The sequence below is a fragment of the Engystomops pustulosus genome, chromosome 11 (assembly GCF_040894005.1).
Source record: "Engystomops pustulosus chromosome 11, aEngPut4.maternal, whole genome shotgun sequence".
In the NCBI taxonomy this organism is placed as follows: Eukaryota; Metazoa; Chordata; class Amphibia; order Anura; family Leptodactylidae; genus Engystomops; species Engystomops pustulosus.
This window is the reverse complement of record NC_092421.1, coordinates 85,890,061-85,914,799: the sequence shown is the minus strand read 5'-3', so window position 1 is coordinate 85,914,799 and position 24,739 is coordinate 85,890,061. Positions and strand designations below refer to the sequence as shown.

Sequence of the window (24,739 nt, the reverse complement as noted above, 5' to 3'; positions counted from 1 at the left end):
TTGTTTCTCTGATTTATCCCTGCATAGACAGACAAAGATTTGAAATCAAAGAAACTGTCTGTCGCCACCACTAGAGGGAGCCAAAGAGAATACAGCATACTGACACCCATATAACGCCATAATATGTAGCACTAAGCTCCCGCGCTCTCTCTTAGTGCTGACTGCAGGTTGTCATGACATTATTATTTGATCTGTATCAGAAAAAATATAATAATATAAGTATATTATAAAAATAAATAATATTTAAAATATTTCCATATAAATAAACATATGAAATAAAGAATAGATTGATACATTGGTTGGGTTCAGTAAAGTGCATCCAAACCGTTAATTAGAAGAGTTTTTTGCAGTACAAGCCTTTGTAATATTCATAATTCCTAGAAAACCTCCAGGAATCATGATACATTCCCTCTTTATGGCTCCTCTATGCCAAGTAGCCACTGAGGGGCGTGAAAGCGGGTGCGCTTCATGGTTGATGCCTTCTTACCCCCATTGTGTTTATACTGTGGGGCTCATTTACTAAGGGTCCAAATCGCCCACTTTCGCCGGGTTTCCCAACGATTTACTATTTGCCCTGAATTGCCCTGGGATTTTGGCGCACGCGATCGGATTGTGGCGCATCAGCACCGGCTTTCATGTGCCAGAAATAAATGTGCGTAGCCGTCAGACAACCCGATGGATCGGAAAAAACGCGAAATTTCAAAAATAATTTGTGTCGCAAGATCAAGCACTCACATGCACCGGGAAGAAGAAGGTGAACTCCAGTGGACCTCGGCGCAGCAGCGACACCTGCAGGATATCGGGCGCACGACCTTAGTGACTCCCGGCAGACACGAATCCTCATCGGAGAACGCACCGCTGGATCGCGACTGGACCAAGTAAGTAAATGTGCCCCTGTAAGTTAGCCATGTTATAAAAAGCATAAATCTCAAAAGTAAAAAAAAAAAGCTAAAGAATGTTACAAAAACCTCAAAGAAGAATCTAAAGAACTCACAGGGGTCCAGATGCCACAGTAGAGAGAACAGAGAATCCATCCTACTTTCTCGCCGGTCGCAGAGATAGATCATAGAACGTCTGCTCTGCGTCTTCCATGCCAGGGTTATTTGCATAAAGCTACAAAAGCCAATGCTAGATTTTATGAAAAACACATGCCCTCATCTTTTCAGAAAAGAAAGGGGAAAAAAAATTGGACGTGTCTCTTTCACAAATTTCTAAAAGAAGAAGAGAGACGTTAATGGGGCTCAGCTTGTTAGGGGGCGAATGATAAAAGTTCAAGAGGGAAGAAGAAATGAGAACCTTCTAGTAGACACTTTTTGCAACTGGAGAAGCATGACGAATGGGAAGCACGGCTTGGGGTTTTTTCTTTTTTTGGGAGAGATCAACACAAAGCGGATTGCCTAATGCGGCCTGATTGCCCACAGCTGGCCGTCCACGCGGATGCCATCTGGATCCTCGCACTGAGGTTTCTCTTCCAGGTGAAGCGCCATTAGAGAAGACAAAAAAGAAACTCATGGACTCGTCTTCATATCCATGACTGTCACTAATCCCCTAGACAGGACCCCAACGTTGTAACTGGAAATGAAGCTATAAACCTTTAGTGTTTTATAAAATGAAGTGGACTCGGCCACTTTCCCGCTTCATATTGGGAGGTCTGGTCTTGAGTGTGTCCCGCCTGTGACAAATGCATTGCATTAGGCTCCATAGATCAAGGTCAATAGGGCGACCTCCAGTGCCAGGACTGATGATACATGAAATCAGTGTAGATATATACAACCGGGGTGATGCCGCCCCTGTATAGGACTATAAACAGAATCCGTACTATAGTAAAACTACACTACATTCCCTATAACTCCCCTATGGCGCTGTTATTGTAACCCAGGTTTATCTATGCAGCTGTTTCCCATTTAGACCAGATCTATTCATTAGATCCATACACCTTATGTAACAGCCGCAGCTATCAGCGCTGACACAACCCTTACATTTTCATGAGAGCTGTCAAAGCCCCCACATAGACGCACTGCCTGCAGAATAATCCTCTGATCTGTGACGCTACAACCGGAGTCAAATTTAGTTACTTGCAGATGATACTGCGCTTGGTAACGTAACTTTTGGAGGTGGATAGGAAATGTAGTTTATTGATTAAAGGAGTATTGCGGGAATATGAATGTCTGATACAAAAAAAAACCATAATGCTATATATAAATTAATTCAACAAAACTCATCAATCACAAAGTGGAGCTTAAATAGCTTGATTTTATGATTCACAAAATTTTATGGCTTTTTAAAGTAGGTGGAGTTTTCTCCAAGATGGCCGCCACAGGATACTCCAACTCCCATGAACCCTCAGTTTTCAGTAACATCTCCTCCCTTTTATTTTCTGCTCGTAGTGATGATAGCTGCACTAATCACAAAGTGGAGCTTAACGAGCTTAGTTTGATTTTAAGGTTCACTAAATTTGATCAGCTTTTTAAAGTAGGTGGAGTTATCTCCAAGATGGCTGCCACAGGATACTACAACTCCCATGAACCCTCAGTTTTCAGTACCATCTCCTCCCTCTTATTTTCTACTCCCAGTGATGATATCTGAACTGAGATACATTTTCATCACAACACCGGCCACACTGGATGCTCTGCAACCAACCAACTACAGCCAAACATAGTGATAATCACAGGACCTGCCCAAGGATGACAACTAACTAATTAGCTTATGTTTTAATGACCCATTTGAATATGATTTATGCTTATTCTTGGAATACCCCTTCAATGTAAGGTTCTGCATTCCGGTTGTGAATAAACATTTTTTAAATAGTAAAACAGTGGATAAAACTACCGATGATAAAGATTTTTAGTAAGGCATTCAGTAACCAGTGCCAGGCCGTGCCCGCCAAGGGAGTGGTCAAAAATGCAGAGAAGTTTAGGACAAAAATATAATCTCTATGTAGATCTCTATGTTATCTCTATGTAGATTGGTGGGGGTCCAACAGTAGGTCAACATGTCCTGGTTTACACTTCTTCCACTGGTGGGTCCAATCTGTATGATATTGTATTCAGTTATAATCGACCCATATAGTAATTATCTCTGTGAATGGGATCCTGGAATATAATCTAAAAAGTTTAGACATAAGAATACATGTGTATGTTATCCAATGCTCATGTGATTTTGTTGGAAACATTGTAGTTTTTTTGGAATCCTTATAGGGAGGACCCCTGACAGTGTCGGGCTGAGGTTCCTTGGACCCCCAAGATTCTGAAAATGATTCTGTGGCTCAACCTTCATCTAGTCTCAGACCCTAGTAGCCTCCAAGTTGTGTTGTCTTCTACTAGACCCCTAGGATCCATTAATGACTTAGATACTAGGCCCATCAGAGGATCTTCTGATCGTCTGGTGGGAAAGTCTGACATTGACCCCGAATTACTATGAAGAACCCAAACATCACTGTATTACCTGTATCTCCATTGGGGGTAAAGCAGGGGAAACTGAAAAAATGACAGGTCTCTCACACACTATAGAAAAACCAAACATTATGGGTGATGATTAGAGGGCCCCCGATCAGCCTATTGTTTGAGGAGCAATCTTCCCAAAAATGGTTGTCCAGATAGCACAATTTCTTTAAAGGGATATTCCAGTTATATCACGTTACTGATCAGTGGGGGTCCAATTAGAATGGGTTTGTACAGGGTGTGCTCCGAATTTACAAGCTATCCCCTACCAAAATGATATGGGGATAACAAGGTGATCAGTTTGGAGAATGGGGATCCTGTTCTCACTAATGGGTGGAGAAGGATGGATGAGCTTGCGCCCTCCTACATTCACATCCAGTCCACTCATTAGTGAGAACAGGATGCTCGTTCTTATGAATGGTAGTGATCAGGGGTGTAACTACAACGGTAGGAGCCACTATGGGGCCCACAGTGTCAGGGGGCCCCGGCATCCGACCTGACACACTAAAGAATTCACAATGTGCATTATTGTATACATATTATGCTGCACATTGTATATCAGTACATAAATGTATAAATGTGTGATTATAGAAATATATATGTATATTTTCTCAGGGGTGAGGGGGCCCCATTCAGAAGTCTGCTATGGGGCCCTTCCTCTACTAGTTACACCCCTGTGTAGTACAGCTCATGCGTTCACCCTTCCCCCCTGTACACTACGCCCCTGGTAGTGATAGCCGATAACAAAGAAACTTGGGACAAACACTTTAAAGGGCACCTACCACCACAAATCTACCTATAAAGGTAGATCGGGTGGTAGGTGAATCAATGGGACGTGAGGATAGCCCTTTTAAGGGCTAATCCTCACGTCCCCGCACTTTTTTGTAAACTTTTATTACCCTAATATGTTAATTTTGTTATGCGGCTACTTGGGCGTGGAGTAGCCGCATCTGAGATTACACGAGGCGGCTACTCCACGCCCCGGTAGCCACTTTACCCCTCCTACTCACCATGTTCGGCGCGCAGCTGCTCGTAGCTGTGCGCCCTCGTCCGCCGATCCTGCCGTCTGCGCATGCGAACATGGTGAGTAGGAGGGGTAAAGTGGCTACCGGGGCGTGGAGTAGCCGCCTCGTGTAACCTCAGATGCGGCTACTCCACGCCCAAGTAGCCGCATAACAAAATTAACATATTAGGGTAATAAAAGTTTACAAAAAAGTGCGGGGACGTGAGGATTAGCCCTTAAAAGGGCTATCCTCACGTCCCATTGATTCACCTACCACCCGATCTACCTTTATAGGTAGATTTGTGGTGGTAGGTTTCCTTTAAGGTGACTGCAAGAAAAGCTTCACTCAGTAGTTGTCTATCTATGGAAATCCCATAGTAGTGAATGGAGCGTGTGCAACCTGCTGTTACTTCGTTTGCTAGTACAAGGGATTAGTCCTATACGATTGGACCCCTACCAATCAGCAAGTTATCTGGGTAACATAATGCAACCCAAATACCCCATTAAATTCTCCTTTCATGTTTTCTCCAGGATTTCTTCTATTTACGGTACAAGGGGCTATAAGTGGCAGCGTAGTCACATGTCTGGGATCTTCAAAGCCCCGATAACGTTATAATAAACATAAACTTTTACAACATAAAATTTACAATCTGCCTTTTTTTTTTTCTGCTGAGGCGGATAAAATATTATAATCAAACGCGGCGCATACGTAGAAGGCGGCTAAACAGTAAATTTTACGAGCGCAAATATTATTGGGAAAGTGGATGTTAAGGCAAATAAAGCCGAGGGCTGACAGATTTATTCTTATCAGCAACCTATTAATCAGACATAAAAACATAATATTTAGAGAAGCCGCTGGGATTGAGTCAAACACGGGGTTACGCTTGTCGGATGATCTGTGTTGTCTAGCGACAATATGAAGATGTAAACTTGTTGTCACAGACTCAGAACTGTCTGGCAGAGGGATCAAAGAGTCATAATAACCATCCCGAGGAAAAAAACCAGTTTTATCCCCGTCCTTAAAGCATATAATAGTCTTCCTGGTAAGAGGAAGGGAAGGAGCACAGCTGGATCCCACTCATCCTGTACACAGCATATTATACGAGGACATGTTCCTGCTGAGGAGAACAGGATCTGCTATAGGTGGGGGAGGGATGAGGTCTTTATTTTAACTATATATGGATGGACCATGCTGAGAGTTTATTCACACCAAGGTAAAAAATACAGCAGTGTTTTTATTTCGCTGTACAGCACGTTGGGGGTCATTTACTAAGGGCCCGAATCGCTATTTTTCGTCGGGTTTCCCGAATATTTCCGGTTTGCGCAATTTTTCCCTGAATTGCCCCGGGTTTTTGGCACACGCGATTGGATTGTGGCGCATCGGCGCCGGCATGCATGCAACAGAAATGGGGGGGTATGGCCGTCGGAAAACTCGACGGATTCGGAAAAACCGCAGAATTTTTTTAAAAATGTATCGCTTGACACGCACTTACATGCACCCAGGTTAGGATGGTGAACTCCGGCGAACCTCGGCACAGCAGCGACACCTGGTGGACATCGGGCGCACGACTTTAGTGAATAGCTGGAAGACCCAAATCCTCGACGAAGAACGCACCGCTAGATGGCGACAGGACCGGGTAAGTAAATGTGCCCCAATATCTATCAATAGTCTCTGACGGGCAGGACCGGCTGCGGGAATTGTGTACAGATTTGGCAAGCTTTGTGCAGCAATGTGTAATCTGTGTGCGCTGTCAGGCTCCAGGGGTAGTGGACACACCGGACCACCGCGGATGATGACAGAGGCTGACACCTGGGACCAGAATCTAAGTGGCACACAGTTTTCACCAGAGCCGCAAAGCGGGTTGGACTTGTTGCGGCGTGGTACCACCAGGTCTTTCCACAGGTTCGACTATCCCGCGGTGGCAGACAAGGTGAGGTATAGAGACGTTAGGCAGAATCCTAGTTGGGGACAGGCAAAAGGTCACGACAGTCAGCATCGGATCAGAGTCGGGGACGTAGCAACAGGTCAGGGCAGGCGGAACAGGATTGTTCAGACCACACATAACGCCTCTTGAAGCAGATTCTGTGTGGAAAAACTTCAGGTTCTGGTATGGTCCACCAGAGCTCACCAGAGTCCCAGAGGTCCAATCTGGAGACTACAAGAGGGGTCTATTTTCTATGTGTTAATTAAGGGTGGACCCCAGTATAATTTTCTGTAGTGGGCTCCCACTGGTCTACCCCATGTTCATATCTGCCGCAACCAAACTGCAAATGGACAGCATAAACCTGCGCTCCCCTCAGAGTCACATTTCAATTGCAAACATTTTACTTCTCAAATGTTCCTCATTCAATTCCCCAATAAATTCTCTAAAGTGGTCCTGAAGATGTCTGTAGACTTTAATAGCCCTGCGGAAACCTACACACACACATGTAAGGATTATTTAACTGTGCGGGTGATTTATCCTCTTACCATCTTTATCCATTAGTGTCTAATATACGTTACACAAAAATGTGCCGTTTGGGTGACATTTCACCCCATAACTGCACATTCACCTGTTAATTCAAACAACACTAGGGAGAGTTGTCCATGGCCGGCCCGTGTCTGTCTACTATTATCTTCTTAATATTTACCGGGTTCATGCAGAGTGCACGCTCCAAGGAAGAAAAACAAGGAAAAGTCAAATTTGGAAAAGTCTTCACTTCTCCTCTTTTTGGCATTTTACACGAGGCAGACCACAGAATGAGGCCGCCCCATCCCTTCCCAGCTCCCGTCTGTCTTGCTTTTCATTTTCGGGAAGTTTGAAGTCTATTATTAATATTATAGTTTGAGCCATGGGAGAAATTAAGTCCTTTACTATAATATAAAAATCCGTGCCAGAGATTTCCTATTTATTTAATGTTATACGGCCGCTATGAGATCATCCGGTATTTCGATACATTGGGTAATACAGGGGAATTATGATGTAAAATAAATAGGGGGTCAGGGGTGTGCAGTAGACATTGAGCTGTCGGGGCCTCAGGAATAAAACATAATCTCAGCAATATGAATGTTACTTGTTTATTTAGAATGGAAGAGACTTGGCGTGAAGCCCATTACCCAGAGACCCCCATCTATCCCAGGCGAGGGTCTGTAGAAAGTCGATTAGACTCAGGATACAGAGGGGAAAGCTCCGCAGAGGAATACATTCTCATTACGGATAGTATCACAGACATTAAGGGATATTTAACATCTGGGTTCTGTTCACACTTTAAAGGAAACCTGTCATCAGATTTTACCCCATTAAACTATTACCTATTAAAACATCTCCTCCCAAATCATATGAAAATGAGCAGAGAAGAGTCATGTTTTGCCTGAGCTAGGTCAGGTTTAGAGGCTGCAGGGTGCGAGTCACTTCAGATCTTCTGTTCTATAGCACCTAGAAGAGTGAAGAAATCAGGTAATGAGGCAGAGTATATCTGATGGTGAGCTTTGGAGAATACTAGTTCTCTTGGTCAGACATGATGCTATCTAAGAGAACCAGAATTCTTAAAAGCTCGCCATCAAATATACTCAGTAAGCCTCAAAAAGCTATTGCCTGATTTCTTCACTCTTTTCCTGCGCTCTATGGCTAACAAGGTACAAATCTACACTGTAGCACCTAGCAGCATGCTGCTGGTGTCATATAATAGGGAAGAATCTCATCTTACATTTAGTTGGAGAAATAGGTGGGAACAGGATTGTTATCTGCAGCTCACATTCCCAATTATGGCTTTAACTGCCTGTATATCACAGAACCACAAGCCATCTGAAAGATAATGGGGCACATTTACTTAGAAAGTCGGAAACTGTGCTAAAAGTGCTATTTCCGTGTATAATGCTGGGTACACCAGAAATTATGAATGTGTCACTTCCCCGCACTGGTCCAACAGAGTTCAACATCTTGTTTGTGGTGCACTTTTACCATAGGGCCCCCTAATTTGCGTGGCATGGAGGTTACCGTAGCTGCGCCACAACAGGGTCGCGTGCATAGCGGCACAGACACACAAATACTTGTGCAAGCAGTTTTAGCCTTGAAGAATATGCAAATACCCTTAGTACATGTGCCCCAATATTCTTATCTTTAATATGACACCAGTGTGTTTGTAGGTGCTATAGAACTGAAGATAGGGGCGTTGGAAGTGAAGACACTCCCCCTGCAGCCTCTAACGTTGACTCGTTTCAGGTAAAATAGAATTCCAGAAAGGACATTCCATCCCGTACCCGAGGGGTCTTGGGGATAAATCTGGTGACAAGTTCCATTAATGCCGTCATTTCTCCATGCTTTATAACAGATAACTGATGCTACTAGAACCAGCAGCAGCAACTGACCTACACCCGCAGCAGAAATCATGTGGATGTGATTTATAGAGATCCCATGTCATGCTGCTGATGTTATTCCCTACGGTCACATCGGCGATCCACCTGCAGCTCACACTTTGTCACTCTGTCCTGGAAGAAGAGTTTGCTGTTTGTTAACTTTTTTTTACCAAGAGGTAAAGTCCAAGTTTTACGGACCCTTCATTTTCTTCAAGCTTGTACTACAGACGCCACTCAATTAAGGCAAAAAAAACGGACATACCACAAAAGAGTCTGTCGTGGCTGTAATATAACTCTCTATCCACGGACTTCCATTAGAGCCTCGAATAAACTCGTGTTATAGGCAGCAGCCATTCTAAAGACCTACAGTAGTAAACCGAGCCACCCCCGGAACCAATGATGAGACAAGGGGGCGTGTCTCAGACTACCACAGAATCCGTGTAGTACCTGTAGCTAAACTTTAGTCCCGGGTCACAGGTCTGCCCTAATGGACTAACACAGCAGCCACGGAGGAAGATCTAAGAAAGGCCACAGCAGGTAATCATCCTCCTTAGGTAATGACTTACACATTGGAGCACATTTACTTTCCCGGTCTAGTCGTGATACGGCGGCACGTTGTGCGACGAGGATTCGGTTCTGCCGGGATTCACTAAGGTCGTGCGCCCGATATCCTGCAGGTGTCGCTGCTGCGCTGAGATCCGCCAGAGTTCACCTTCTTCTTCCTGGTGCATGTAAGTGCTGATCTTACGACACAAATTCTTTTTTAAATTCCGCGGTTTTTCCGACTCCGTCGGGTTGTCAGGCGGCCACGCACCCCCCATTTCTGTCGCGTGAAAGCCGGTGCCGTTGCGCCAAAATCCGGGGCAATTCAGCGCAAATGGAAAATCGCCGGGAAACCCGACGAAAGTGCAGGATTCCGACCCTTAGTAAATGAGCCCCAATATATTTGAACTCAAAAGGTTTTCTTTCTGTTCAAACTGAGCAGCTAAGAACATAACCATCTGCAAGGTTTACACGGCATAGAAACACTTTGCTGCAGTTATCTTTTCGCCATTCTGTTCAGGGGTAAGGAGTAAAGGGTTAAAAATTATCTTTATTGTGTGAACATCACTAGGGAATTAAAATTTGAGAAGTTTCTTTCATGTGCAAAACCCCTTTCCATATATGAGGCTCAAATAGAACAATACATATAGAATATAGAGACATAGGCCCTTCATTATATATAATTTATAACCCAAAATGTACAACTGAAAGACAATAATATAAAAACAAAAAGATTCTTAATCGTTTTAGTGTTTTCCTTTTCTCTACATAGAAAAATAAGAGCAATAACATAAAGAATGTAAAAATAATCAAACTCATTAGACACAAATTGCACAGGATGATTGGCGGGCGAAGCCTGAAATACAAGTCTATAACATGTAACTAAGTAACTAAGAAAATAATCCGGGTTAAAATGTCAGATTGTTGTTTTTTTTTTCTTTTGTGGTTTATCCTTCTTCAGAGATTTTCTTGGTCTTAGAGCTACCAATATTATACACCATTTTATGTAAAGATGGACAAAGGTCAAAAGGACAAAGGTCAAAAGGACAAAGGTCAAAAGGACAAAGGTCAACATATCAGAACAACTCAACAAACTTCTTAGATATAATATTTATGTAATAATCCATTTTCAGTCAAATCGTCCATTGAGGGTTTTTTTTAGAATCTAATTGAAAATGATATTTTATCAGACATTTAGTCACAGTTGTTCATTATATGGAATCCTGAGTCAATTTTGACCATGATAAACAGCAGACAGTGCCAGGGATAGGCTGTGTAGTGTGGTATGACCAGGGTCGGCTTTAGGTTTCAGGAGGCCCCTGGGCGGCAGAGCCTCAGTGGGCCCCTTGGCGACAGAGCCTCAGTGGGCCCCTTGGCGACAGAGCCTCAGTGGGCCCCTTGGTGGCAGAGCCTCAGTGGGCCCCTTGGCGGCAGAGCCTCAGTGGGCCCCTTGGCGGCAGAGCCTCAGTGGGCCCCTTGGCGGCAGAGCCTCAGTGGGTCCCTTTGCAGTGAACTCACATGGCGGCATTAAAATATTCAGAAACTAAAACAGTCTCCTGTTCCCTAAAATATTCCTTAGTTTATCATCCTAAACAGCCCCAACATGGGTATTTTATATACAGCCCCTCATGGTTATATTATATACAGCCCCTCATGGGTATTTTATATACAGCCCCCTCATGAGTATATTATATACAGCCCCTCATGGTTATATTATATACAGCCCCCTCATGGTTATTTTATGTGCAGCCCCCTCATGGGTATTTTATATACAGCCTCCCATTGTTATATTATATACAGCCCCTCATGGTTATTTTATGTGCAGCCCCCTCATGGTTATTTTATATACAGCCCCTCCGGGGTATTTTATATACAGCCCCCCCCCCCCCCATGGTTATTTTATATACAGCCCCTCATGGTTATTTTATATACAGCCCCCTCATGGTTATTTTATATACAGCCCCTCATGGGTATTTTATATACAGCCCCTCATGGTTATTTTATATACAGCCCCTCATGGGTATTTTATATACAGCCCCTCATGGTTATATTATATACAGCCCCTCATGTGTTATATTATATACAGTCCCTCATGTGTTATATTACATACAGCCCCTCATGTGTTATATTATATACAGCTCCTCATGGTTATATTATATACAGTCCCTCATGGTTATATTATATACAGCCCCTCATGTGTTATATTATATACAGTCCCTCATGTGTTATATTACATACAGCCCCTCATGTGTTATATTATATACAGCTCCTCATGGTTATATTATATACAGTCCCTCATGGTTATATTATATACAGCTCCTCATGGTTATTTTATATACAGCCCCTCATGGTTATTTTATATACAGCTCCCTCATGGTTATTTTATATACAGCCCCCTCATGGTTATTTTATATACAGCCCCCTCATGGGTATTTTATATACAGCCCCTCATGGTTATTTTATATACAGCCCCTCATGGGTATTTTATATACAGCCCCCACATGGTTATTTTATATACAGCCCCTCATGGTTATTTTATATACAGCCCCTCATGGTTATTTTATATACAGCCCCCTCATGGTTATTTTATATACAGCCCCTCATGGTTATTTTATATACAGCCCCCTCATGGTTATATTATATACAGCCCCCTCATGGGTATTTTATATACAGCCCCCTCATGGTTATATTATAAACAGCCCCCTCATGGGTATTTTATATACAGCCCCCTCATGGTTATATTATATACAGCCCCTCATGGTTATATTATATACAGCCCCCTCATGGTTATTTTATATACAGCCTCCCATTGTTATATTATATACAGCCCCTCATGGTTATTTTATGTGCAGCCCCCTCATGGTTATTTTATATACAGCCCCCCCCCCCATGGTTATTTTATATACAGCCGCCCTCATGGTTATTTTATATACAGCCCCCCCATGGTTATTTTATATACAGCCCCCCCCATGGTTATTTTATATACAGCCCCCCCATGGTTATTTTATATACAGCCCCCTCATGGTTATTTTATATACAGCCACCTCATGGTTATTTTATATACAGCCACCTCATGGTTATTTTATATACAGCCCCCTCATGGTTATTTTATATACAGCCCCCTCATGGTTATTTTATATACAGCCCCCTCATGTGTTATATTATATACAGTCCCTCATGTGTTATATTATATACAGCCCCCTCATGTGTTATATTATATACAGCCCCCTCATGGTTATTTTATATACAGCCCCCTCATGTGTTATATTATATACAGTCCCTCATGTGTTATATTATATACAACCCCTCATGGTTATTTTATCTACAGCCCCCTCCTGGTTATATTATATACAGCCCCCTCATGTGTATTTTATATACAGCCCCCTCATGTGTTATATTATATACAGTCCCTCATGTGTTATATTATATACAGCCCCCTCATGGTTATTTCATATACAGCCCCCTCATGTTTTATATTATATACAGTCCCTCATGTGTTATATTATATACAGCCCCTCGTGGTTATATTATATACAGCCCCTCATGGTTATATTATATACAGTCCCTCATGTGTTATATTATATACAGCCCCCTCATGTGTTATATTATATACAGCCCCTCATGTGTTATATTATATACAGCCCCCTCATGTGTTATATTATATACAGCCCCCTCATGTGTTATATTATATACAGCCCCTCATGTGTTATATTATATACAGCCCCCTCATGGTTATTTTATATACAGCCCCCTCATGTTTTATATTATATACAGCCCCCTCATGGTTATATTATATACAACCCCTCATGGTTATATTATATACAGCCCCCTCATGGGTATATTATATACAACCCCTCATGGTTATTTTATCTACAGCCCCCTCCTGGTTATTTTATATACAGCCCCCTCATGGTTATTTTATATACTGCCCCCTCATGTGTATTTTATATACAGCCCCCTCATGGTTATTTTATATACAGCCCCCTCATGGTTATTTTATATACAGCCCCCTCCTGGTTATTTTATATACTGCCCCCTCATGTGTATTTTATATACAGCCCCCTCATGGTTATTTTATATACAGCCCCCTCATGGTTATTTTATATACAGCCCCTCACACCCAAAGGAATTATTAGAACTACCCCCCTTTCACCCCAATGGATTCCTTAAGTACAGCCTTAAAGAGGACCCGTCACCTAAATTTTCGGCACTAGGAGCTGCTTACTAAAGTAAGCAGCTCCTAGTGCTTGATCAAACACCGCAGTGTTAGAGTGAAACCTCCGGTAACGCTATCAAACACTGCGGCGGGGTACAGTGTAATCATCGGACAGCTTGCAAAGCTGTCCGATGTATTCATGAGGGGGCGGTCCGAGGCGCTGCCTCTTCCCCAGACCGCCCCGCTCGCTCCACAGGCCGGCAGTGACTGCCGCGCGGTAGGCGGCAGTCACCGCCCCTAGGCACGCCCCCTCATGAATATGTCGGACAGCTTTGCGAGCTGTCCGACAATTACATTGTACCCCGCCGCAGTGTTTGATAGCGTTACCGGAGGTTTCCGGTAACGCTATCACTCTAACACTGCAGCGTTTGTTCAGGCACTAGGAGCTGCTTACTTTAGTAAGCAGCTCCTAGTGCCGATAAATTGGGTGACAGGTCCTCTTTAAGTGCAGCTCCGGGCCCCAGCACTTGCCCAGTTATACCCAGTGCTGGTGCCGACCCTGGGTATGACCATAGCTTTGTGTGTATTAAGTAGCAGCAGGACTGTAAAAAGTTAATTTTTAGTCCAGGTTTTGTAGCTCCCGCAAGTGCTCTAGTTGGGTTTTTCAGCCTGAAGAGCTTTCTGCTCTTTGCAATGAACTGTTCCAAATTTGGATCTGCTCCTCCTCCTAGCAGAGGGGAGGGGCTGTGGAGCAGGAGAAAGCTCTTCAGGCTGAAAGATCCTCCCAGAGCCCTTGCAGGAGCTGCTGAGCTGCATTATAACATCACTTTTTACAGTCCTGTCATTACCAACAGATGACGCAGATCTCCAATGCTGCACACTATCATTAGCATTGTATGGTCAAAACTGCTGACACATTCCATAAAAATATTTATTATCTATCTGTAAATCTGTGTACAGTTGAATTTCTAAAAATTTTTGGTTTATGGGTCAGATTTGATTTGGTCTAAATAAAAATGCAAAACAGCATTTCAATAAGGCAGCATGTCCATAAGCGCTGAAGACCTTGGCAAAACCCCCAGGGCATCGCACCTTGTACCACTCTCTGTGATGAGTGACCTTAGGCAGGGGGAGTAGAAATATGTCTTCCTAGAGTCGTTTCACTAAATCATTTGGGAACTCCAAAACGATGGTCCCCAAGGCAAGAGTTCTAGAACTCAGGATAGGGAGAGTTCAGCTGGAGACATCGATAGGGATAGGCAGATGGTTCATCCTGCAAAACTTTCCACTATGGCCATTGATCCCTCTCTCCCTCTCATAATCAGTGGTACCTAAATGTTTCAAATTTACAAAAATATGTAGTTCAATCTTGGGCACACGACAGGTGATGATGATATACCTCTACCTGGGGTCAGCTCCAGGTTTCAGTAGGCCCCTGGGCAGCAGAGCCTCACTGGGCCCCTTTGCAGTGAATTCATGTGGGGGGTATTAAAAATTCAGAAACTAAAACAGTCTCATTTTCCCTAGTTTATCATAACAAACAACCGCCTCATGGTTATATTATGTAAAACCCCATCACACCCTATGGAATCATCAGACACAGCCCTCCCTCTCCCTCATGGATTCCTCATGTACAGCCTTATGTGGGCCCCCCCCAGCAGCTCTGGGCCCTAGAACTTGCTCAGGTATGCCCAGTGCTAGTGCCGGCCCTATCTCTACCTCAATATTAGAGTCATAGAAATGATGAGGTCCTTGAATGAAATAAAACACAAGACATGTACGGCTGTAAGATGATCTTGAATTGTTACCTGTTAGTGTCAGGTTACTATACGTGTTGGAAAATTGCTCTTTCAGTAGAACTAGATGCATCTGAGCCGCCTTCTCCCTCTGCAGTTCCAACATGGTGTCCGGATGCTGAGCTATTTTGCATCCCTTCTGTTTGTCCAGTGAGATATCACTGCGTACAATATCTGTAACAACACAAAACACAGACTGGCTTTTAATATATTATATGTTGTTATATATTGTAACAATAATTATATTACAATAATAAAATGCAAAGAAATAAGTTAATAAGTTAAAATAAATGAAAGGAATATATTCAGCAGCGCCGCACAGAGACCAGAATCACACACTGCAAGAGAGAACCAAAAATAGCCCATAATAGTACAGGTGACGCTCCATGTAGTGACATCAGGACCCAGGACATCAGAGCCACAGGCTCCTACATATAACACATCAATGACATTTATATAATCGCACTGATACATTGATAAATGTAAACTGATTTATAGCTTTTCCTAGAAGGTATTTGTTCAAATTTAAAGATGTAAAATTGTGACCATTTATGCATATTTAGGTTTTATTGCCATTCCTGGATTAAGGGTTGGAATTGGTGGTTCATGTTTGAGAATTAAAGATAACCTGTCATGTCTTTCCAACACCCCAAAGCAGCAGCGGTGTCTTGTAGGTATCAGAATAGCAGATATCTATAGCTTTCTATCCATGCTGGGACTGCTATATCTCTAAATATTTTATAAATATGCAGGGGTGCAACTACAGGGATAGCAGCCATAACCGCTGCTATGGGGTCCGCAGTGTCAGGGGGCCCCGCCATCCGACCTGACATAGGAATGGAGGCTGTACACCAATATATACATATTATTTTGCACATTGTATATTGTATATAATATGTATGTGATGTATATATGTGTATGGTGTCTATATACTATATGGGGGTTATTTATCATCAGGCGGCTCCTTGGGACAGTTCTATGTCTAATTTTGGACCTCCGCTGCCCATCAGATTCATTAAAGTGGTTTTGGCCCTTTAATCAATCTTCTTATGGTCTATTTTCTGCCTGGGATTTTTTATTCAAAAAGTACCAAAAAATTCTCAGCACATAGACAGCAGGGGACTAGAGTAACTATGAGACTTTTTTTTGCAAAACTCCCCAGTCATGACTGCGGCTTTGCTCGGTGTTGCACTAGCAGTAGTTCTATGTTTAGGTCAGATTAATAAAGAGGTGGAAACTTTTTAGCAGTGAAAAGTCTCAAAAACCCTCAATGTGATTACTTTGAGACTTTATTACGCCAAAAAGCCCAGGAAAACCAATGATAAATAAGCCCCTATGTGTGTATATATGCTGTACGTCTGTATAAGGCACTGTATGTGTGTGTATATATGCTGTACGTGTGTATAAGGCACTGTATGTGTGTGTATATATGCTGTACGTCTGTATAAGGCACTGTATGTGTGTGTATATATGCTGTACGTCTGTATAAGGCACTGTATGTGTGTGTATATATGCTGTACGTCTGTATAAGGCACTGTATGTGTGTGTATATATGCTGTACGTCTGTATAAGGCACTGTATGTGTGTGTATATATGCTGTACGTGTGTATAAGGCACTGTATGTGTGTGTATATATGCTGTACGTCTGTATAAGGCACTGTATGTGTGTGTATATATGCTGTACGTCTGTATAAGGCACTGTATGTGTGTGTATATATGCTGTACGTCTGTATAAGGCACTGTATGTGTGTGTATATATGCTGTACGTGTGTATAAGGCACTGTATGTGTGTGTATATATGCTGTACGTCTGTATAAGGCACTGTATGTGTGTGTATATATGCTGTACGTCTGTATAAGGCACTGTATGTGTGTGTATATATGCTGTACGTGTGTATAAGGCACTGTATGTGTGTGTATATATGCTGTACGTCTGTATAAGGCACTGTATGTGTGTGTATATATGCTGTACGTCTGTATAAGGCACTGTATGTGTGTGTATATATGCTGTACGTCTGTATAAGGCACTGTATGTGTGTGTATATATGCTGTACGTGTGTATAAGGCACTGTATGTGTGTGTATATATGCTGTATGTCTGTACAAGGCACTGTATGTGTGTGTATATATGCTGTACGTCTGTATAAGGCACTGTATGTGTGTGTATATATGCTGTACGTCTGTATAAGGCACTGTATGTGTGTGTATATATGCTGTACGTCTGTATAAGGCACTGTATGTGTGTGTATATATGCTGTACGTCTGTATAAGGCACTGTATGTGTGTGTATATATGCTGTACGTCTGTATAAGGCACTGTATGTGTGTGTATATATGCTGTACGTCTGTATAAGGCACTGTATGTGTGTGTATATATGCTGTACGTCTGTATAAGGCACTGTATGTGTGTGTATATGCTGTACGTCTGTATAAGGCACTGTATGTGTGTGTATATGCTGTACGTCTGTATAAGGCACTGATGTGTGTATATGTGATGTGTATATGCTCTACATGTGTGTGAGTGTATAAATATGTGTACAAGTGTGTAAATGAGAGTATATGAGTGAAGTATATGTTTATGTATATAGGTATATAAATGTGTGTGTATGAGTGTAATATGTATATTTTTAATCGGGACGGGAGCCCCATTCAGAGGTCTGCTATAGGCCCCTGATTCTCCTAGTTATGCCCTTGTAAATATGCAAATGAGGTTGAACTATTTCGAGCACCTCCAGGCTGGTGCACCCTGCAGCATTTATAATCCTCCCACCACCTTCTCTGATTCTTCCCCCTTTAGTGATATCACTCTCTGTTCTAATGAATGGTTACAAGATGTCGCTCAACATAAAATGTCTTGAAGGGAGAGAAATGGAAAAATAACCACTTTTCCAAGAAGACATTAAGTTCATGTTTTATCCTTAACCTTCCTGTAGAAATCCAGCCTATGACTTATAAACCTGCGGACACTACACCCTGTGGTATCTATGTATCAGGATACCCGTGTTACTATGCGTCCCTCCTGGGTTGTATCTTTGGGTAGTTGGTATCGGCAGTAATCTGCTGCAGACACTAGTTGTGATAAGTGCCCAATGTTAGAAGTGTAACAGTAGAGAAGATGCGGCAGATTTGTCTTAGTCTGGTAAGTGCTTTCTGGTTGTAATTTAGTGACTTTTTGGTCACTAAAACAGGCTGTAGTGCATTAGTTAAAGGCTGTAGTGCATTAGTTAAAGGCTATAGTGCTTTAGGTGAAGGCTGTAGTTGCAGTATCAGCAGTTGCAGACTGTAGAGTGGGCATGAACTGTATTAAAACTGCAACACCCCTGCCAATACCTAGGCAGGCTGGTAGTTGCAAATAGTGCCCTCTGCAGGTCAGAGTGAACAGAGAGTCAGTGTGTAGCACACCTTTAGTGCTGCCACAGATACCAATCCCTGGAACTGAGTCAGGAGACTCTAACCCAGAGCTGCAGCATCCACAGTTTGGACACAGCTCCATCTCCATTCTCCCAGCTGCATCTACTACTAGGCTGGTGCACTATTCCTGCGGACCACTCTCCACAACCACTTCAGTACCAGTATCCGAATCTGCTGTTCGATTGTTTTGGCCCATTGCCTGCTACCTGTTGTTCAATAAAGGCCTGTGAGTTGATTTGCACAACATTGCCTCCATCTGATCCCTGGATACAGCTGTCACCACCACGGGCTCCCCATCCATTACCCATGGACCTATCCTACAGGACACTCAGGGGTTGCCCCAGGGAGAACCAGTACATCAGCCTCTCCCTCCATATTTCTTGCACACACCACCTGCTGGAGACCTGCCAGGCTGTAGGACAGCCCTCCGGACCCCATACCAAGCACCGTGACTAGGCCGCAACCGCCAGCCACTCAGGTATTCTGGGCCTCCAGGCCCCAAGAAAAGACTAGGCCCCGTGGGGGGTGATGCAAAACAAAGGCTGGCAGTGATGGGCCTTGCTATACTGGAGAACATTGCGGGGACTCACTAAATGATTATATCACTTCTAACATTTTTACATCCCGCCGGCCTTATATTTAAATACCCCTCCTTAACCCTTCAGGGCAACCATTGTAAATAATAAGCACCAGATTTGCTATTTCCTTAGGAATAAAGGCTTTGACTAAGAAAAGCGTGGACCTGTTCCTGGCACATGGAGAGTTTTCATACCAGCATAAACACTAATTCCTACTTGCAAAGTTTATAAGATCCCGTTTATACACAGTGGAAAATATCTTATAATTTTGAGGAATGCTGTCAAATCCACGGCCTTCCCTGTTATGTTGTAGACTATTACAAAGGAAAACGTGGCAAATCCTCAGCAAAATTCATGGCGACTGATCCATGGCCGGAATTTTCTGCCACATCTGACCACTGTCTCACCAATACAGTCGGCCCCCTACTTAAGGACAACGGACTTACAGATGACCCCTCTGCCCCCTGTGACCTCTCTGAATGTTACTATAGTTCCAGACTGCAGGGATCAGCTGTAAGGTGTCTGTAATGAAGCTTTAGTGATAATCATTGGTCCATTTACAACAAAAAATTTTGTCTGCATCTACAATTATAAAATATACAGTTTTGACTTGCATACAAATTCAACTTAAGAACAAACCTATGGAACCAATCTTCTATGTAACGCAGGGACCACCTGTACATAGAGATTACTGAGCATCATCTTCCGTACTCTGGAGCTGTAAACTAGAATATTAGGAAAATATGTTTCTCCGCTTTAGTATTTAGGATAGTTATAAACAAGGCCGAGGGGTAAACCATGGGGAAGAGGGTCCCATGAGGAGCACATTGCGGGGACTCGCCAAATACAAAGTATAAAAATGCTACTAAAACAAGAACAAACATTTCTCAGTGTCCTCATTCCATCTGCTGCTCCGGAAAATGACCCAGAATTGTGACAGGTTTATAAACATGGACCCGGGTTCATTTTACTGAGCAGCATTAACCCCTTAAGAATGCAGGAAAAGATAGAGCCTGAAGAATGCAGAATACATTTTATCATCTTTGCATGCTGAAAGCTGTAACTTTGTTACTTCTTGGGAAGGGTTCAAGAAGAGCCAAAACGTTGCTGCTTATTGTGGAAAAATAGGACCACTTTTTGCACTTCATTTTCGGTCTGTGTTGTGGGCTGCTTTGTTTTAACCCCTTAACGACCTGGCCCTTTTTGGTGTTTTCAATTCCATTTTACACTCCCCATCTTCAAAAATCTATAACTATTTTGTTGTTACGCGTAAAGAGCTGTGTGTCGGCTTGTTTTCTGCGTAACCAATTGCACTTCATAGTGATGGTATTTAATATTCTATGCCGTGTACTGGGAAGCGGGAAAAAAGTCCAAATGCTGTGAAAATGGTGACAAAAATGCATTGGCGCCGTTTTCTTGTGGGCTTGGATTTTACGGCTTTCACTGTGCGCCCCCGAATGACAGGTCTACTTTATTCTTTGGGTCTGTGCGATCATGGGAAAACACATTTGTATAGGTTTTATAATATTTTCATACATTTACAAAAATTTAAACCTTTTGATTTTGCCAATTTCTGGCGCTAATAACTTTTTCATACTTTGGTACACGGAGCTGTGGGTGGTGTCATGATTTGTCTGATGACCTTTTCATTGCTACCATTTTTAGGTCTGTTCGACCTTTTGATCACTTTTTATTGAATTGTATATGTTTTTCAAAATGGCAAAAAAAGTGTCATTTTTGACTTTGTGTGCTATTTTCCGTTACGGGGTTAAACGCAATGAAAAAACATTGTCATATTTTAATAGATCTGCCATTTTCGGATGCGGCGATACCTAATGTGTTTATGATTTTTACCGTTTATTTACATCAGGGAAAGGGGGTGGGGGGATTTGAATTTTTAAGTTTTTTTATTATAATTTTTATTTTAATTTTTTTATTTTTACTATTTTTCAGACTCCCTAGGTTACTTTAATTCTAGGTTGTCTGATCGATCCTACCATATACTGCCATTCTTCATCCATCCTCATACATTACAACGTGTGATTGGGTTGACCCCAGGAAGACCCCAGGCTGTTGTAGCAACAGATCGCAGCTCCCCGATGACATCACAGGGAGCGACGCTCTTTGGCACGATGGCCGCCATCTTTGTACCACAAGCCACCGGCATCTTTGCCGGCAGCAATCGTCGAGATGCCACCCGCGATAGCTGCTGGCACCGATCATGGGTGTTACTGGTAAGTATTTGCTGCAATATGCAGAAAAGACTTACCAGCTATGGAGAGGGCTCAGCCCGTGAGTCCTCTCCATGCAACAGCACCCGAAGGCATGTGTCAGTAAGGGGTTAAAACATATCTATTTATTTATCTCATATACAGTTTTGCATTGTTTTGGCGCAGTTGTGGTACAAATGCTGTTTTCCTGACTTTCCATTGCACCAAATGAACATGGACAGTGCAAAGTCACTTTTAAATGCGCCAAATTCATTATTTGCATAGACTGGCCTGCATGTCGTACGAGACACAAATGTGGCGCTGACACTTCTTAAATAGTTGTGCAAGCAGGTTGGACCTAAAAGAATGTGCAAAGTCACCAGTGCCGGATTATAGGCGGGGCTCCCGGGGCTCGAGTCCCTAGGCCCCCACCATCTTGCCCCCCCAAGGGGCCCACATCAGATCGCGCCCCCTGGGCCCTTCCTCCTCAGCCGCCACCTGCCTGAGCCTTCCACCCGACCCCGGCACAAGTTACCGCCTCCCCGCCCGCCCTTCAGCTGCATGGCCGAGCCGTCCGCCCCCTGGCACAAGTACCCGCCTCCCCGCCCGCCCAATCCTGCTGCATGGCCCGGCCTCCCCACCTGCACCAACCCCGTTCACGCTCTCTCCTCCCCCGCCCGAACAAGCAGCCGTCCTCCGCTGCTCCCCCCCCCCCCCACGCTCAAACAAGAAGCTGCGCTCCACTTCATCCCCCTCACCGCCCGAAGAAGCAGCCGTCCTCCGATACCCCCCGCCCGCGCCGAACAAGCAGCCGTCCTCCGCCCCCCCCCCCCCCGCCCGAAGAAACGGCCGTCCCTGCTCCCCCCGTGTAGATGTATCAGTAGTAATAGTATAGTGTCAGCTCTGTTCCTATATGTGTAGATGTATCAGTAGTAATAGTATAGTGTCAGCTCTGTTCCTATATGTGTAGGTGTATCAGTAGTAATAGTATAGTGTCAGCTCTGTTACTATATGTGTAGATGTATCAGTAGTAATAGTATAGTGTCAGCTCTGTTACTATATGTGTAGATGTATCAGTAGTAATAGTATAGTGTCAGCTCTGTTACTATATGTGTAGATGTATCAGTAGTAATAGTATAGTGTCAGCTCTGTTCCTATATGTGTAGGTGTATCAGTAGTAATAGTATAGTGTCAGCTCTGTTACTATATGTGTAGATGTATCAGTAGTAATAGTATAGTGTCAGCTCTGTTACTATATGTGTAGATGTATCAGTAGTAATAGTATAGTGTCAGCTCTGTTACTATATGTGTAGATGTATCAGTAGTAATAGTATAGTGTCAGCTCTGTTCCTATATGTGTAGATGTATCAGTAGTAATAGTATAGTGTCTGCTCTGTTCCTATATGTGTAGATGTATCAGTAGTAATAGTATAGTGTCAGCTCTGTTACTATATGTGTAGATGTATCAGTAGTAATAGTATAGTGTCAGCTCTGTTCCTATATGTGTAGATGTATCAGTAGTAATAGTATAGTGTCAGCTCTGTTCCTATATGTGTAGATGTATCAGTAGTAATAGTATAGTGTCTGCTCTGTTCCTATATGTGTAGATGTATCAGTAGTAATAGTATAGTGTCAGCTCTGTTACTATATGTGTAGATGTATCAGTAGTAATAGTATAGTGTCAGCTCTGTTCCTATATGTGTAGATGTATCAGTAGTAATAGTATAGTGTCTGCTCAGTTCCTATATGTGTAGATGTATCAGTAGTAATAGTATAGTGTCAGCTCTGTTCCTATATGTGTAGGTGTATCAGTAGTAATAGTATAGTGTCAGCTCTGTTACTATATGTGTAGATGTATCAGTAGTAATAGTATAGTGTCAGCTCTGTTACTATATGTGTAGATGTATCAGTAGTAATAGTATAGTGTCAGCTCTGTTACTATATGTGTAGATGTATCAGTAGTAATAGTATAGTGTCAGCTCTGTTCCTATATGTGTAGATGTATCAGTAGTAATAGTATAGTGTCTGCTCTGTTCCTATATGTGTAGATGTATCAGTAGTAATAGTATAGTGTCAGCTCTGTTACTATATGTGTAGATGTATCAGTAGTAATAGTATAGTGTCAGCTCTGTTCCTATATGTGTAGATGTATCAGTAGTAATAGTATAGTGTCAGCTCTGTTCCTATATGTGTAGATGTATCAGTAGTAATAGTATAGTGTCTGCTCTGTTCCTATATGTGTAGATGTATCAGTAGTAATAGTATAGTGTCAGCTCTGTTACTATATGTGTAGATGTATCAGTAGTAATAGTATAGTGTCAGCTCTGTTCCTATATGTGTAGATGTATCAGTAGTAATAGTATAGTGTCTGCTCAGTTCCTATATGTGTAGATGTATCAGTAGTAATAGTATAGTGTCAGCTCTGTTCCTATATGTGTAGATGTATCAGTAGTAATAGTATAGTGTCAGCTCTGTTCCTATATGTATAGATGTATCAGTAGTAATAGTATAGTGTCTGCTCTGTTCCTATATGTGTAGATGTATCAGTAGTAATAGTATAGTGTCAGCTCTGTTACTATATGTGTAGATGTATCAGTAGTAATAGTATAGTGTCAGCTTTGTTCCTATATGTGTAGATGTATCAGTAGTAATAGTATAGTGTCAGCTCTGTTCCTATATGTGTAGATGTATCAGTAGTAATAGTATAGTGTCAGCTCTGTTACTATATGTGTAGATGTATTAGTAGTAATAGTATAGTGTCAGCTCTGTTCCTATATGTGTAGATGTATCAGTAGTAATAGTATAGTGTCAGCTCTGTTCCTATATGTGTAGATGTATCAGTAGTAATAGTATAGTGTCAGCTCTGTTCCTATATGTGTAGATGTATCAGTAGTAATAGTATAGTGTCAGCTCTGTTCCTATATGTATAGATGTATCAGTAGTAATAGTATAGTGTCAGCTCTGCTACTATATGTGTAGATGTATCAGTAGTAATAGTATAGTGTCAGCTCTGTTCCTATATGTGTAGATGTATCAGTAGTAATAGTATAGTGTCAGCTCTGTTCCTATATGTGTAGATGTATCAGTAGTAATAGTATAGTGTCAGCTCTGTTCCTATATGTGTAGATGTATCAGTAGTAATAGTATAGTGTCAGCTCTGTTCCTATATGTGTAGATGTATCAGTAGTAATAGTATAGTGTCAGCTCTGTTCCTATATGTGTAGATGTATCAGTAGTAATAATATAGTGTCAGCTCTGTTCCTATATGT

The 24,739-nt window shown here is 42.4% G+C and overlaps 1 protein-coding gene across 1 annotated transcript in view; it reads right to left on the bottom strand.

The window, feature by feature from the left end:
- Positions 1-24,739, bottom strand: part of HPSE2 (heparanase 2 (inactive)) — a 273,487-nt gene that overhangs the window by 190,614 nt on the left and 58,134 nt on the right. The window contains exon 3 of the mRNA XM_072129444.1: positions 15,287-15,448. Coding sequence (XP_071985545.1) covers positions 15,287-15,448 — 162 coding nt within the window. The remainder of the gene's footprint in view (positions 1-15,286; positions 15,449-24,739) is intronic.